This window comes from Convolutriloba macropyga, chromosome 1, assembly GCF_964194025.1.
Source record: "Convolutriloba macropyga chromosome 1, txConMacr16.3, whole genome shotgun sequence".
Lineage (NCBI taxonomy): Eukaryota > Metazoa > Xenacoelomorpha > Acoela > Convolutidae > Convolutriloba > Convolutriloba macropyga.
Genome location: NC_134468.1, coordinates 75,917,126 through 75,934,821, shown reverse-complemented (window position 1 = coordinate 75,934,821; position 17,696 = coordinate 75,917,126). Strand labels below are relative to the sequence as shown.

The following is a 17,696-nucleotide window of genomic DNA, read 5'->3' as shown; positions in this document are numbered from 1 at the left end:
TAGTCATTGAAAATTCTTTGAATTGTAGGTCAGGACCTTTCCTGCTATGTTTTTCAATTCGCTTTACCTTTTGATCTAGTCTTTCGTTTCACTTAAGTCACGTTATTCACGCTTGATTTCTGACATACTTCACTCGCTGTTTCAACTGAAAGGATTTTAAGTTCTTTTACGCATTGAATTGCGCAATGTGGTAAAAACTATCCAAGCCAAATGATCAAAATCAAAAGAGACGGGATAAACCGATAAAGCTCGGTTATTAAGTCCTTGATAATTATCAAAAATCATAAGAGTGTTTGCTAGCTGATATTGGTTTTAATCTTTTTAGCTTTCAGTTTAGAAGCTGAATTAAGTATTATTTTAGAATTCAACTGAAACTGCAAGCCAAATTAGAATACTTTGTGATGCTGAAAAAAATCAGTCAATTTATCCCTTCTTTTTTTCTGTTTCAATCCCGATCTGCATCAAGCGCGTCAACAGCGGCTATTTTCCGGCAATCTGCCGGCTCTGTTTATAATGTGTTGCATGCTTGGTAGGTTCCTTTTCTTTCTGTTGTTTCCGTGCGGTTGCCAGTTTTGACTTTTTGGCTGATTTAATCTTGCTCTTTCAGCGCCTTGTGCCCCGGATTTCGTAAAAGGCGCCTTCGTTAATTGCCTCGTCATGCTGTTTTTCATTGTCGTCATTTTGTTCAAAGATGTGCCGTTACAATTTCGGAATTTTGTGAGAGTTTCTTTTGTTCGTAATGGGGGTGTGCCTGTGACAAACTTTTAACTATGGCTGACCATTTTGTAAAGTAGCGAGGTGGAGGTGTTAAGCAGTAAAATGAGTGAGTGGTTTTCTTACTAATGAAAGCAGCATTGTTGTTACAACTATCCCGAACAAGTGGTTTGAAACCATTTCTCTAAAGCGTACCGGGAGATAGGAATTGAAGCCGAACGGGCGCACAGACGAATCAGAAAAAAATGAGAAGCCGAGACAAATGCTTAAATTTGATTGGCTAAATAATCTGATTGTTTTTAATTTAAATTAGAACAAATATAAAAAATGGCGAGTTAATGGTGCGGTCGTGTTACGCTCTGCTCGGCTTCACCATGGTCGCAGCCCCCTGACAGTGAGAGGCTGCAATTAAGGATATACATTTTTTAAATTTTTTTGGTATTTTGTAAGTCTTCCTTATAAAAAATTGCCTTTAAAGTGATTATTTTAAGATTGACTAATCAGAGCTCGGAAATGACTAATCAAAAAAATTCGGTTTTAAATCTCATTTTATGGCATTCTTCTCTACCCCGTTGGACTATATCGGCGTCTTCTCGAGTGCCGTTTATTTTAGGTTCATAACAGCTACAACTAGCAGCACTGATCCTCCGGGTATTAACTGGCTGTGGAAAAAGTTGGGAGTGGAGAACTGCAAACATACACTTCCCAAATTTGCCCAAAGATTTCTCATGGACAACTTGGACGCTGCGGTGGCCCTCACTGTCCTCTACGACATACGGAAACTGTCCAAACTGCAGAACCAATTACCCGATGTAGTTCAGAAGTGAACAGCTCATCACTTCATTTCATCACAAAATCAGGATCAATTTGAAATTATAGACTTTCGTCCAGACATTAAAAATATCATTGCTTTGCTTATTTTGCAACTCAATTTTGACGAAAATTGATTTTTGTCTCAATGAAACAAGATCATTACTCCAATTAACCGTCAAATTAGTAAAGCAAACTTGGGATGAAAAACTTGGTTTGCGCATAAAAATTGACTGACCGTGAAACCAAGATTAAATAGATTTTGCATTTACTTCAAAAAACTGAAAGCTGTGATATCTTAATGCTGTTAATTTCTAATGGTTTTCATGGAAATTTTGAATGCCACCAATCAAAACAAACAAAGCGTCTGATAATACAGTATTTGATTGTCTGTTTGAGTTGCCCGAACGAAGTTTCAAGAATTTGTTGTATTCTTGTGTGTTCTTATTCAAAAATTGTACGTGGTCCTTTTACTTTTCTGATGACTTTTTGCCCCTGCGTTCCTGAATTTCTCTGAGCTAAGTTTCACTTATTCACAATTTCAAGGGCATTGTGAAACGCAGTGCAGTGCAGTTATTCACATTTAAAATTGGTCACAAACGTGTAGCACTCACAAGTTTGTAGCAGTAATAATTGATCTGCCGGTCTTTTTATAGCTGCAAAGCTGTAAGCTGAGCGTAGCTATATTGCGGTGCTCTTGGTTTTTTTTACAATTCAAAGAATTTGAATTGTATTGGGGCGCTGTCTTACGACTCGAAGAGGAGTATTGGAGAAGTCCTTTTTTTAATCAATTTTATTGGAGTGATTTTTGAAGCGGGAAATGAAACACGTGAAAAAATTTGGAGTGATTTTGTTGCTGAAGAGTGGAGCAACAAAATGAAGAGTGGAGCGAAGAGAGAATGGTTTTTTTTCTTATCGCTGTTTTCTACAGAGCGAGAAATTGAGTTGTGAAAAAAAATTCTGTAAGCGAGTGAAATTTTTTGTTCACGTGCGGCATTTTAAAGCAGTTTTTTCCAATTTTTTTTGGTTAAGAGGTTTGGTAGTGATTTTTTTTAGTTTTAGGCTGGTGTTGGTAGTGGTTTGAAGGTTTCTGGAAATTTATATGAATTTTATGCTAATTTGGAGGTTTTTCATGTATATTGTTGATTTTTGGGATAATTTTTGCGATTTTTTGACTTTTGTTTTGTTTTACTGCCTCAAATGGGTATTGAAAAGAACCCTAATACTTGAGCCATTTTTCGTCAACAAATAGTTGCAAGTTTGTGGATAGGAAGCAATTTTTTGTTGAGAAATATGACGAAAAATAGCGAAAATTTGAACTATTTTTCTTAATTTTTTGCAGTTTTTTGTTTTTTTTTCTGTTCTATAGATCAATTTCTGGTCCTATTATGAGTTGCCTATTGTTTTGCGAGCAGCTGGATACCCTATTGGCTGAAAAGAGTTTTTTTTATTTATGTGATTTTGTAATATTAAAAAATTTATTAATTTTTTCCAGTGTTTTAGTCAAAGTTGTTGGTAAGAGCTTATTTTTCATGATTTGGCTTCAAGTATTTTTAAAAATTCTCATAAGTGGTTTTATTAGGTACTAGTTGTGTTGATGAACTAATGTTGACAGGGATAGATATTTCGGGGTCTCAATTGATGACAAATTTGGATCAGATTTGTTATCATATTTTAATAGATTTGATTTTTTAAAAGTTTTTTATGGTTTCGTTTCAAGATACTCCTAAAGTAGTGGAGGCACGTTTTGTTTGATGAATAGTTGGATGGCTTTTAAATGGATTTCTACTTCGAGTCGTTTCCGGATTTCTTCCGGCTGTGTTTTTTTTAAGATCTGTTCACACATTTTCATGATTTTTGAAGTCAAATTGGAGTAGTAATTTTAGTCACGCCGAAACACGGAATGGAGCGAAAAAGCGAGTGGTTTTGTGGCGTGATTTTTTTTGCTTTTTCGCTCTAACTTTAAAGTAGAGTGAGAAAACGGTGTTTGAACAAAAATTCGGTTTCTCGGTAGTGGTTTTTTTTGTTCACATGCGGCAATTTCACTCTGATTTTTACTGTATTTTCGATTTTTTGGATTGGATTTTTTTCTAAATGTTATTACCAATCCATTTACAGCTCATTCTAGGCCTATTTTTTGTTTGAATTAAATTTTCATTTCTCGCTAGTGTCTTTTTTGTTCACATGCGTTTTTGCAATTAAGATTGTGTGCTTTTTTGTCATTTCTTTGTTGCTGGAAAAGTGTTCAAGTCATTAGTTTTTTTAATAGCCGCCCTCATCTTCTCAGCCGGCTATTATAGTGCTCCCATTTTTTTTACTTCGTCGAACTTTTTTTTCGCTTTACCCATTTTGCCGCTTTTTTGACATTTTGCGTGAAATCTTTTTGACTTCTCTAGGCTAGTTTCACTCTTCTTTCATTCTGCTCAAAGTCCTTTTAAACAGCAACTGCTCAGCAAAGCAATTCAAAATGAAGAGATGCAGTATAAGAAATCAAAGTCAGAAATAAAAACGGGATAAACCCATAAAGCCCATTTTTAGATGCCCGGTACTTGAACTTTGTTCTCATAATTTTTAGTTACTATCTATTATGCTTCTTGGTATTGATACTAGATCCTGTAGCCTCTCACCGAGAGACAGGAGTATGTTCAATTACAAAATGACATCAAAATAAATCGCACTTAAAAATGTTTGTACAAAAATCAATTTTTGTTGATATTTTCTTTTCAATATTTTCTTTTCCAGAGTTATGGGAATCAACGCCGGCTATTTTCCGGCAATCTGCCGGGTATGTTATCAATTTTTCGTACTACCAACTTTTCGTCTGATCTTTTTTCGCTTGATCGTTTTTCGTCTGATCATTTTTTCGTCCGACCATTTGACTTTCGGTCATAAAGTTCTCTTGGAGCCTTATGGCTCACTAGTTTCTAAGCATGTGGTTCACCGATACTGTTTAAGAGGCATAAATTAATGGTGTGAAGGGTTTGGCCACTTCATGGTGGATGAGTTTGACTCCCTCCTACTTAACCCCCTACCACACTTGAGATGGACTATCAATGAGCACATGGCTCTTCAAATATTGCGTTTTTGAAGCTCATTAGAGTGTCTGTTTTTGATAGCCTGCGTCATTTGTCGGCGGGCTATTATTGTCGCTAACATCTATTTACAGTTCGAAGAATTTGAATTGTATTTGTCTTTTTCAGATATGTTCAGACATTTTCATGATTTTTGAAGTCAATTTGAAGTCGTGTTTCTGGTCACGCCGAAACAAGAAGTGGAGCAAAGAAGCCAGTGGTTTTGTGGCTTGAATTTTTAAAAATCGACGTGGATTTTAAAAATAAATGAGAAGACTGTGTTTGAACAAAAATTCTTTTTCGTGATTGTGGTTTTTGGTTCACGTGCGGCATTTTTATATCGGTTTTTAATAGCCCCTCACCGATAGCTGGGGCTATTATTGGCCTTCTTTTGGTTTTTTATTTTGTCGTCAAGTTTTTTGTTGCAACCATATGACGCCACAACCATCTCAAATCATTCTTTTTGTTCATTGGTTCATGCAATTTCAACTGAAGCGCGTGCGTGTCGTCATTTCTCACTCAGTGGAGCAAGTTTTTTCATTTGCGTGATTAAGTTTTTGGTCTCACGTGACTTACTCTCAATAATGAAATTGACTTTTCTTTACTTAAATTCAAAGAGATAAGGTCAAGTGAATATGTGTCACTCTGAATGAAAATTATTTGAGAGCATTTAATAGAGGCACCAATAATTTTATTTCTTTATTGATAGCCGCAATGCGATAGCGGCCATTATTGGGGACATGGTGGTTTTTTACAATTCAAAGAATTTGAATTGTATTGGTGCGCTGTGTTTTTTTAGGATGTATTCACACATTTTTCAATGACTTTGATCTTTCAAAACGGGATAAACAAGTAAAGCCCAGCGGACATCAAGTTTCATTAGAGACCCAAAGTGGGCTTTAGTAGTCCTTCAAGTGCTTATAGTGGTGCAGCTGCTGTGATGGCCTTAATTTAAGGTTAAAAGCTCATTTTTAGAAGTTTTTGGGCAAAAACGGTGCAATTTTTCACGTTTTTGCGATTTTTTTGAGTTTTTTTGTTTAATTAGTCTTAGATTGAAGTTTTTAAAAGTTGATGAAGGTTTTTTGCGAGACATAATTGCTTGCTAAGACCATTTTATGAGCTATATGTTTTGGTACTACAAACGCAAGCAAGCAAAATGATACAAGTTTTTGATTTTTTTTCAGGTTTTTTGAAAATTTGTGTCACTTTTTGAGTTTTTTAGCCCTAGGTGTCAAGAACATCCGCTAGGGTTTGTTAAATGATTTGATGATAGATTAATGCTTAGTTTCTAGTGGTAATGGAATGGTTTTCAACTTTTTGCCATCATGAATTTTAGCATTTTTTGACATAACTTTTTTCATTTTTAGCTTTCATTGACAGAATCTAGCCATCATGAATTTTAGCTTTTAGCCATCATGAAATTTAGCATTTTTTGACAGAGCAATTTTTTTCATATTTTTTGACATTTATTGTCATTATTCAAGTTTTTTGAGTCCCAGGGACAAGAGAACCTCATCAGGGGCTAGATAATAAGTTACTGAAAAATTTTTAGTTGCCTTTAGTTTCAACTTTTCAATATCGCATTTTTTAGCAATTTTTTTTGACAAAATTAGCATTTTTTTCAGGTTTTTGAAAATTTTCATCATTTTTTCCAGTTTTTCCTGCTTCAAGGACCAGGCAATCTCCTTTGAGGTTTTTAAATGGGCAATGCATAGTTTCTAGTAACAATGGATTGGTTTTTAACATTTTAATGTCTCGAATTTTAACATTTTTTTGATAAAATCTGCAATTTTTTCGAGGTTTCCTAGAGTTTTTGTCAGTTTTTGATATTCTTCCATTCTCAAGTGAGAGAAAACATATTCCACGTTCTGATAATATGTTACTGCATGGTTTTTAGTCTCAATGGATTTGTTTTCAACAAATTAACCTTTCGACTTTTAGAAGTTTTTTGACAAATTTTGCAATTTTTTTCAAGTTTTTTCAAAACATTTGTATTTTATTTATTCTTTCTTTCCTCAGTATCCAGGTAACCTCACCCAGGGTGTGATAGTAATTTATCAAATAGTTGCTAGGGGGCAGTTGAATGGCTTTCAACATTTTAATAGAACGAATTTTTGTTTTTTGAAATTGGAATTTTTTTCTAAAAATTCTATCCTATTGATCTATGAGACAATGAGTTTTTTAAAGCTTGGAATTGGGTTACTGGGTAGCTTCTAGAGACACGGAAATGATTAAGAAGATAGTTATCTCACGATTTTCAGCAACATTTCATTATAATTTGCAATTGATTTTTAAAATTTTTTGGTCATTTTCGAGTTAATCGATCTTCAAGGGCCAATAAAAATTTTTCATGTCTTGCAGATATAATACTGGACCGATTTCATAAACAAAAATTGGTTTTGAACAGATTTTTGAAAAAGGCATGTTTATAGGGAAAAGATTTTGCCTTAGGTTTTAAAGCTTCAAGAGTTTTAACAATGAGTATTTTTTTGTTTAGTTTTGATTCTTTTAGTTTCTGAATATTTGAGATGATTTTGTTTGTGTTCTCGCTGGCATTGTTCAATTGATCTGCTGGTCAGGTAGAGTACGTTTGAGTTTTTCATTCAAATCTTTGAATTGTATTTCAGGACTTGTCCTGCTCTGTTTTTTTAATTCGTCGTCTTATTCGATGATTCATACGACCTGATTTCTTGGAATTGACTTTTTCAATGAGTTCAGTGACGTCTACTGCTTTGCAGTTTAAGTTGGTGTGCGTGACTTAATATCTGCTTTTAGGTCAATCGCATGACGCCTCACCCAAAAAAATGACTTCAGAACTCACCTATGAAACTTTTTATGAAAAATTTTATGAACATTTGCTAGTTTAATAGTGTGCAGCAAGATCAATAGTGTGCATCTAAGTAGTGCCAAATTTATATGCCCTAGTTATTGGCTATTATCTTAAGTTTTTGATTTCGAATATCAGTTTTTAAAAAGCTCTTTTAGGGAGTTTTCCTTAAAGACCGTAGGTGTCATAAAATTGACAGTCCGGATCTGACCCAAAAAGTCTAGTGGTCTTTTAAAGGACTGGTGGTCGATCTGCCTATCTTATTTTTTTAGTTGGTTCTATTAATGGAAGGCTACAAGCGTCTATCGCGGCTATTTTCCGGCAATCTGACGGTTATGTTTAAAATATAACATCTTATCCTTTAATGAAATGTGTAATTTTGGGCTTGTATTGTGCTGTATTTATTGAGACTGCAGATCTACGAAGCTATTGCAGCTCTATTCTGGCAATCTGCCTGTTGTTGTTTTTTCAGGATTTTGGTCACATGTGTTCTGAATGCTTTTCCGAAGCAATTTTAAGTCATTATTAATTGCTCTTGAACGATGTTCATAGCAATTATTGTCAACGTATGTGTCTTTATGCAAAATTTTTGCTTGACGGTTCTGACTTTTCGAGTGACTTTTACGCCCTTGACTTTTTGCGTTTCGCGTGATCTAAAATTCTCTCTCAATCACAATTTCAAGCGGCTGAACTCAATTGGCGGCAATTTAATACTAAAAGGTCAAATGAAAAATGCGCCAAAACTTTAAATCTTAATAGTGGTATATGTTAACCTCTAATGTGGTTTTTTGAAGCCCACTATTGCACTTCTTAGTCCCATTTAGGCTCCCCCTCCCCCCTTGACTGAAGCAGGCTGCAATTGATTAGAGCTCCCACTTGTCGTTCGAGAGCAATTCATCCGACGTTTAGTCGGTTATGTTTACTTCTAGTTTCTTGTTTAGTCAGCTAGGGTACTGTACCACATTTTATTACCACATAAAATTCAACCGAAAGAAAAGTAATAAAAGAAATTTGCTTTCCTCGTTAAATCCAAAAGTCACTTGCACAAAATCTTTGGACCACATTTTGCGCGGTTTTGATTTTTCATGGAAATAAATGGGAACTCTAACTAATACGGCGAAACTATGTGTTGATTTTAACAGGATGAAATCGTGTTGTTTCACAGCATTTTAGAATGCGAGAGCCTGTCTCTCTAGCCTAAATTGTAGTGTTTCTGAAACTGTTTTAGTTAGCTTGATCAAATGTCAGCGAATAGTCGTACTAAAATTGAAAACTTTCATGAATACTTCAATGAAAATTGTCATTTTTGGTGCGAGAAATTCAGAACAGCATTTTTTTGCGCCAAAGTGTTGTAAATTTGACAAGATTCTAAACTCCAACGCTTCTTACCATGATGTGGCAATGCCTCAAGTTCTACCACAGTCGAACATGCTACTTATTTTTAAGTTCCAAGTTCCAACAAGAACTTATTTAAGTTCCAAGTTCCAAAATTATTTTCGGCTGATCTTGATTTCTGAGCACTTATATTTTTGCATCCTATCTTAAAGCATGAAACTTTTGATGACTGTGTTAAGCGATACGTCAATCAGAAAACAGTATTACCTTTCTCAACTCTTTTGGACCAGCCATAAAATTTCTTTTGTTGGGTACGTCCCCAACTATGACTATCACTAGCGCCGAATAAAATAGAACTTGAAGTGTAAATTAATCATTCGTTCCATTCATTTTCCATAAAAAGAACTCGTTCATCATTTTGATTCACAACCAAATAAATTTCGTTTTCATCAAAGGAAAAAGATCAATCGATGCAGTGCAGCCATGAGGAGGTTTAATTTAGCACTTGCATTACCAGGAAAGGAAAATACCAAAAGGTTTAATTTTGAAACAGGTTGGGGGGGGGCTTTAATTAAATCAAGCTGATACTAATCTATAGCATAGTCTACAGAATTTTAGCGTACAAGAAAGGATGATTTCATTCGGAGGGTTTAATTTTTTAAAAAATAAGTTCCATTCGCTCTACAAAAATATTTCTTTAAGATTTATCTTAATCACTTTTCTTCTGTAAACTTCACAGAGTCAGTTAGTCATCATCCGCAGTGTTGTCAACCTCTTGTTTTCGTAACAGATAACAAGCTCCAACTTTTGTAGCGAGTACTCCCAGGGGAACTGTGAGGAACACCGCCACCCCTGACACCTTCAGAACTGAACTGATGATGTCACCATAGATGGGCTCTTTCTCGTCCATTGCCCTGAAATATTTGCTAAGAATTAACGCAGAGAAACGTTTTTGGAAATTTACTGAACATCAAAAGTATAAGTTATCACCCTACACTTTCACGAAAGAAATTCAATGTTTGACCCGCAAATTTTTGGCAAGTGTTTGGACAAACTTAGTGCCACTGCTCTCCTATCCTTGTAACCTCAGCAATGTGTGGTTTTGACATAAAGTGACATAGCTTCACATCGAATGTTCATGGAACAACTATGGGGTAATATCATAATTAATGAATTTGAAAAGCAACACAAGCAACAAAAACTCCCGCGAGTGCTTGGACTTTGAGTATTGTTTGAGAATTGGAAAGACGCTGATTTTAGCAAAAAGAAAACTTTAGAATGCTGCAAAAAGATATGATTTATCTCAGTCAGCAAATAGAAAGCAAATAGCTTTCAACAAATATTGTCTTTTTCCTCATTTTAACCTTTTTACTACGTATTTAAATTAATTTTAATCCAACTTCGTGCTAACCACAACACCCAGAACGGGAAAGTGAGGGTAGCTGTTTTGGGTATCCCTGAGATAGCCAAGAACAATCTCTCCTTCCACTGCATGCCAGAGCAGTGAGTGACCATAAATGACGTCACAAGACGAGCTGCCAGTCCAGCTGCAACAATTGCCAGAGCTCCCCAACAGCTGACGAGACCAGCCGCATCTGAAAAGTTCATACGACAGAGCCGCCTCAATGGAATTGCGACTGGCTACAGCCTGGGTCGAGGTGTAACCTCTAAAAAACGCTGAAATTTAGCGTTGATCAAACATGAATTCAACGCTTCCACGGCAAAATATTGCAAAACAGCTGAATTTTATAGCTCGTCAAATAACTTTGCAAAAATACCTCGGCTCGGGAATTAATAGCTCATTCTAGGCGATGTGATCAACCCCTGGAAAGCAACCCCTTGTCAACCATTTGAAAGTCATTCGTCCAATGTTAAATGGCTGTTTTTCAAAATCTAAAGTTTACTTCGTTGAAATATTTGGGGTTCAATGACCAAATTCATGGTTTTTGAAAAAAAAAATGGTTAAACTTGCGAGGGAGACGTTACTTTAGGTGTTCTCAAACAAACCTTATTAGGTGCTCTCATGTAAAATTTGTAGCAATTATGTACGTTCTGCAGGTCTTTTATTGCGGCTTTTCGTACCCTCAAGTTTTTGTCCGGTAGTTTTCTTTTCATCTGGACAATAAGTTTCATGACTTTTCGTCTTGAGAAAACAATAAAGTGGGTATACTCGAGGGTATTAAATTTCTCAGCAGTTCTCTTACAGCCTTTCAAGTATGCTAATCGTCAAAATTAAGGAGACACAGAATTATGGTGAAAAGAGTGGTTCTTAGTGTTTGCCCCCTTAACGTGTGGTTCCTTCGGTTTGATACCTTGCCCCCATGTATGCGTACATTAGCTGTGCCGAGAAAAACTTTTGGTAGTGTGGACACCTCGTCCCCCTTATTGCTCTTACCCTTCTTTACTTCTCTGAAACCGCTGTCTTGTCCCCTAGTAAAGATAAGCTCTCTAAGGTTAAGCTGTCGGCTTCGAAAATCTTTGCCTTTTCAGTAGATTGAGAGAAATTCGTTTGACCTTCGTCGGTCATGACTTTGGTCGGTCATCGTGCCATTCAAATTGCAAAATTTGTTTTTTTAATGATGTATTTCAGTAAAAGTAATAGCTTGCTTTGCTCTTCTATCAATTGTTCTCCAACAAAATTTGTAACTATAATAGTAGTCCAGAAGTAATTTTGTATGCAACTTCTGCTTGACCAACTTTTTGTCTGACCCTGTTATTTTTTGATCACAAAAAACGGGATATACAGGTAAAACGGGAGGGCATTAAATTGCTCAGCAGCTCCCTTAGAGCCTTACCTCCCTACCAGTTTGTAAGTGGATTCGCCGAAACTGTTTTGAGGAGACAGTTTCATGATGTCAAGGATAATTTTTAATCTTAAGACTTTGACCCTGTCAGTAAGCCCCACCAACTCACCTCTCCCCCCCCCCCAACCAATCCCTCATTTCCGCTTTCCTTTCCGAACACTCCCCTGTACAACCTACTCTACCTGGCGATTTGGACCCGTTTGTATTCCAGTCCTCCCGACTCTTACACCCCAAAATGCTTTCACCAAACCCCCCCCCATCACTCCCCATACCCCCATAACGCTAGCATCCCTCAGCCCGAGCTGGCTGCTACCGAAGTAAACGGCTCGCCAGTCGTTTGAGAGCAAGTCGCCTTACGATATTCGGTTATATTTAATGTTTTTGGTCCAACATCTAACGCAGTGCGTGGGTAAATATATTTAGCTAACCTGCATGTTTTGCTTAACGATGATGAAGCGCTCAATAGAACTGATGTGCCATTGAACTTTGCAATTTAAGACATATAAGTAGTAAGTAAATACTGTCTCAAGAGAGGGGGGGTTATCCTACGATACTTAAACATGGGATAATAGGGGGTTATCCTAGACGGAAAGGGATTAACTTTCATTCTTTACCAGATGTGACTATTTCCAAGGCGGCAAACTTGTTTTCGGTCAAACAGCCAACTTTGTTCTAAATGTCGTTCCGATAAGAGCTGCAAGTGAACAATTTATTGAAACGTATTTTAGCACTCATAAACACAAAATTTACACGGTTAGGAATTCAAAAGGCGCAATTTACGTAGTTAAGTACAATAAGTTTTTTGTCTGCGTGCAACTTTAACTGCTGGTTCTTCTTCATAATCGCTACTACTACTTTCACTGCACTCATTAGCTTCATAATTAATGAATGGGTTAGGGGAGGAAGAGCTGGAGCTGGTGGTAGCATCGAAATCTACGATATCATCGCTATCAATCTCGTCCTCGTTAATAATACTTGTCATTGCAAATCCCGGGTCAGGTGTTTCCCATTCTTCCGGGCTTTCACTTATTGTTGTATCCGGTACAACAAAACTATTATTATGGTCCCAGTTTGGACTCGAATCTAGGAAAAGGTGAGCATAATTTTCTACATTTTCGTAGTCCCACTCTACTTCATCGCTATCCCAAGAAAAATCTTCGGCTCGGCAATGATCAATTTTATAGTGGCCGAATGGTAGTGTTTTAATTCCCTCGTTCACAATGTGGCGTTTATTATCAAAAGCAGAGAGACATATTTTATTCGTTGAAACCGTTTGTAGAACATGCTTTTCCGAAACAATCCTTGTGTTTTCAGCGCGCAGTGTACTACCAGTCACAAGTGTATTATTGTAGTCTGCAGTTCGAAGCAAATTTTGGGCTGCTCTTGTTATTCCTTTGGCGGACATTTTTCGGTTACCTATGAACAGAAAAAAGCAGTCAAATTATGACAATCATACAAGGTTAGTTGGTACTTTGTTAGTTTTTTCTTGAATCATTAAACGTAAAATACTCACTAGTGAAAGTAATGCTGTACAGCTTTGGCTTCAGGCATATAAACTCTTTTATATAATCCCCAGCAAATTCGTCTTTGAATTTTAAGACGACGCGCTTATTTTCTTCGCTGTACAGTTCGTGATATTCTGGGTAATTTGAGAAGTCGAATTGATCAAGAACATTGCTCTCCTTCAGTTCACGGTAGAGATCTTCACAATTGATCCGGTATAGCAAGCTATCAGTATCACTATAAAGTAATCGACAGTCAAATGAAGATCGCATTGTTCCATAGTGAAACTGATACATGTAGTATTTCGCTAGATCAAGTATTGTGGCCCCTACTATAGTTGGTGTATCCCAATAGATCTTTCTTGGGCGAGAGGAGAGAGCTGCCATGTTCTCGCCAAACACTTTGAATTTTTCAAACTCAAACTTGCTTACTATGGTTAGGGTTCGTCTTGCGTCTCTCGTAAGCTCGATTTTCATCCGTCGACGTTTCGATTCGCAGTTTTTCCCATAAACGGCGTTGTTCATTAGTTTATAGAAACTCTCTTCAAATTTATTCGAAGCCGCTTGTCTCTTCTCACTGTTCAGGGTTATATAGGGTGTTAACCAATTGTTTTGAGTAAACTGTAGCACAAGATGCATTTTCCTCACGACTAATCCCAAGTTAACATACAGTTTCAACAGCTTGTAATGCAGCACATAATGTTCTTTGTCGAAGAAAGTCTGCAACAGTTTTGGAACTTTTGATGGGGGTAAGTTATGACTCTCTCGCAAATTCACTTGGTAGTCACTGAGCCAGTCATCCTCAACAATATTTTTCGATGGTGCGAGGGGAAGTCCTGATGGTAATCGTGTAGACTTGCTGGATAATGCAAGTCGACTTCCACGAAGTAACCGACAGGGTTATCATCAGGACAGTTTAGTATCTCAGCCAGTGTAATATCAGAGTTCAGTGTAAAATCTGACTGAGGGAGTTTTTCATTTTGCATGACGCCACCGTATAGGTTATTGGCGTCCACGCAGAAGCCAAATGTTGAGGGTTGTGAAGAGTCGTAATCTGGTAAATATTTATTATTTGCTGTAAACTTTCTCATCCCGTAGACTGAACATACTCCCCACGTACTGCTCCTTCTATCATATCGAGAAGCTCGCGTTCTGTAAGCAATTCGACCTCCGCCTTGCATATTCTCATAGATGCTTCCTTAGCCATATTTGGCAGTGTGTAAAAGTGCATGCAATCGAGTTTGTAGGTGGAGAAACTGAGCTCTCTGTGGAATTCACAAACGCATGCGAGAAGAGCGCAATCGGTTTTCAGGTATGCATCGTGGTAGTCTTGTAGAGTTTGGCAATTCAGAGTGTTCCACATCGTCTTGGCGCGGTTCAAGTTTTCTTGAGTTATTGTTACTGCGTTTCCTTCTAAAGTGTTACGCCATTCATTAAGAGGCGGTAAGGATTTTTCGCTGAACTTTTCTCGACCGCTAACATATGAATAGGGGTAATATCCTTTTTGCTGCAGGAGCTTCAATTCTGTTGAGGATAGGTTAGGAAAAACAGAAGCAAGTATTCCAAAACGATCTCTTGGTAAAATGTCAACCAACTTTTCGAGAGACGAGTTCATCATTTTGAATGAATCAATGAACCTCATATTTTCATACTTTTTGATCACTTTTCCATCATCTAGGGTTATGGTCTCCACGAGTACTCCAAAAATCATGAAAATGTATTTTTCATCAGTAGATGGAATTACACTTACAGTGGTCGTTGGCTCACAAGATTGGAGGGCTAAACAAATGTGATGAAGGTCATAATTTTGTATATTATGACCCACCACAGGGGTAAAGTTGACGTTCCTTCGTGCTCGATTGCATTTTTCATGAGCCCAGCCAAGAAATTGTCCGCTGTAGTGGCAGTGATCCAGATCAATTGATGATTGTTCATCATTATCGTCAAAGGCTTCGTTACATATCCAACATTCGCTAGCTGCACTTTTCGGATACTGGCTACGGTCACCTCTGAAGAAAGGAAAAGCTCGTTTGCGCTTGTATATATCCTTGGCTAGTGTGTGTAACATGTTTACAAATTTAGTAATGCAATCTTCAGAGATGTCCACGTGGAAGAAGATGGGTTTTGTTGAGTAGTGATCAATTACCGCAAGTGAAAACCCACAGGGCTCGTGTTTTTCATTAACTCTGGTGTATGAGTTGTTCCCGTGGGGCGTGCATCCTGCTACTGGACACAAGAAGGATTCGAAATCAAAGTAAATGACTAATGGAACAAACCAGGTAGCGGCCAAGTTTTTGAATTTATAAAAAATTTTTCCCGGAGCTGGTAATCGAACAACAGCCGGCGCATTTTCACAGCAGGTTTCCATATGTGCGGTAAGCTTTGCAAGACCTTCTTCACACAACCAGAAACAATTCCGTTAAATATGAAACGCAAAGCGAAATTTGGTATTTCGGAGTTGACAGACTACCTTAACCAAGTTGGTAATCAACACATAATGATAACAGTCTGCTTCGTATAAAAGCAATAGATCCATTGTGAAGTTTGAGACAAACTTTGACACTCTGAGTGGAAATAAGTCTCTACCATCATAACCAAAAACGTTGATTCGAATTTCATTTAGATTTTCGAACTGATTGATGTCTTCTAGCCCCATGGGCATATCGAAGTGTCCAGTTGGTTGATGAAGATTGGCTTGCTTGTAAGTTTCGGGTGAAGTTTTGTCTGTGTTGTAGTTCCTTCCTGGTCGATCTAAGCTAATATTGTTGTGCATATGATATGCAGCAATATAGCAGTAAAGGAAGCAATTTGCGTCCTCATGGTTACGCGGCAATTTTGTAATTTTGATGGTAATGCAATGTAAGACGAGCCAGTTATAGGTCGGTAACGGGCAAAGTTCACAATTATTTTGATAACTTTCTCAAGCACCCAACCACTACCATTAGAGGCAAATGTCGTTAGCACTATCATCATCTTCTCGACCATAGTCCAGAAGGTCTCACTGCTAAGTCCCTGACTATACACCGGTGTCATGAGCGAATTTGCATAAATTTCAATAAGCTCATCTTCCTGATCTTCGTTTTGGCTCGGCTTTCGGAGTTGAAGATGAGCACTAAATTGAACTTTTTGTGATCCTTGTGAGAGTTTTTGTTCTATAAGCGAATCGATTTGTGGTTTATGCTGGAGCATGAACTGAGCAAGGTCTGTGTTGGCTTGGGTTGGTGATGGCGGCAGATGATAGCTCTGAAGGGTACCACTAAAGGCAGTTTCGGCCGGCGCTTGAGTTGGTTGGAATTGATCGCCAAAGACAGGTAAAGAATGCAAAGAACTCATATGCTGAGCAAATAATCTGGTGTCGTTAAAGCACATATAGCAGGACCGACAACAATTTGTAAATTTTTGATGACAAGTCCTCATGTGTTGTTCCAGTTCAGAAAGTTTTCTACAAGTGAATGTACAAATACAACTGGTAAAGACTGGTAAACCTACTTCGTCGGGATGGTAGCGATGCGATGCTCATGGCGAGATTGGTTTCCTCTTTGCAAAAGTTGCCGAACAATATTTGCAATTGAAAACCATAGTTGAAAAATTCAAGATTCAAAAGTTAACAGAGATAATGACAACTTTCGTAAACATGTAACTCAACTTCAAATGGCGAATTTATTTCTATTCCACACGAGGTTCATATAAGACGCGCGCAATTCAAACTTTCAAAATTTTCGAATTTGATTGGATAATAAGAGCGCGTCCCCGCTTTAGTCAACTACTATGAAGAAATCAAGTTGCGTTGAACGTAAAGTAGCGCTTGACTTTACGTTTCTCACTGAACAACACTGACATGATAAAACTTGTTTGTTATTTTCGAATTATTAGTACAATATATAAAAAGATTTTTTTAAAACCAGGGGTAGTTCCTTTTAGTTATTAGTTATATGTGATGTAAGAAAGCATATCAATTGCAATTTTTTGATTTGCTAACTTTTAGGTTTAGTCAAAGTAAACTTTTATGAATTTTTAATGATCTTTCAATCAAATATTTTAATCTTTTTTGTCATTTTCATAGATAATATGCTCCAATGACAAAAGGATAGAGGAAACATTTGTGTTTGAACCCGTTAGATGTAATATTACACTCCAGTAGCCTACATAAAAAGAAAGTTTTGATTTGATTTCCATAGAATTTTTGAATAATATTGCAAAAACATCGCTTTTTTGTACACTTTGTTAAAATTTAAGTACAAGGGTTGCTTTGGACGGTTATCATGCACAGTTTTATTACTGTCACGGTGTTTGAACAGCTAAAAAATCTACTAAAAGCAAATGAAATGTTCAATTTTTTCCCTTAATGTTGCAAAAAAAAGCGATTTTTGTAGTTTTTTTACTGTAGATGCCGATGGGTGCGTCTGACGATGTTGGTCATCATAACCAAAGATGCTCCCCGGGCACTAAAACACAGGAACCGACAAGAAAAATCCCTCATCTTTATCAGGAAAAAAGTTAGATTTTCTGTCAATCATGATCAATCAATGTCATCACATGACAGCCAATGACAAGCCCCCTGTTGCAAGCATTTTTCAATGACAGCTGTTATGAGATGATTTTGTCTCCAGCCCCCAAAAAATCGGTTTTTAGA

The 17,696-nt window shown here is 37.0% G+C and overlaps 1 protein-coding gene across 1 annotated transcript in view; it reads right to left on the bottom strand.

Moving 5' to 3' along the window:
- Positions 1-9,108: 9,108 nt before the first annotated feature.
- The window catches only part of LOC142350535 (sodium/hydrogen exchanger 9B2-like), a 44,435-nt gene continuing 35,847 nt past the window's right edge, over positions 9,109-17,696 (bottom strand). Inside the window, exons 7-8 of the mRNA XM_075402423.1 lie at positions 10,169-10,352; positions 9,109-9,671 (exon numbers count right to left, since the gene is read on the bottom strand). Of these exons, the coding sequence (XP_075258538.1) occupies positions 9,503-9,671; positions 10,169-10,352 (353 nt within the window). The 3' untranslated portion in view covers positions 9,109-9,502. The remainder of the gene's footprint in view (positions 9,672-10,168; positions 10,353-17,696) is intronic.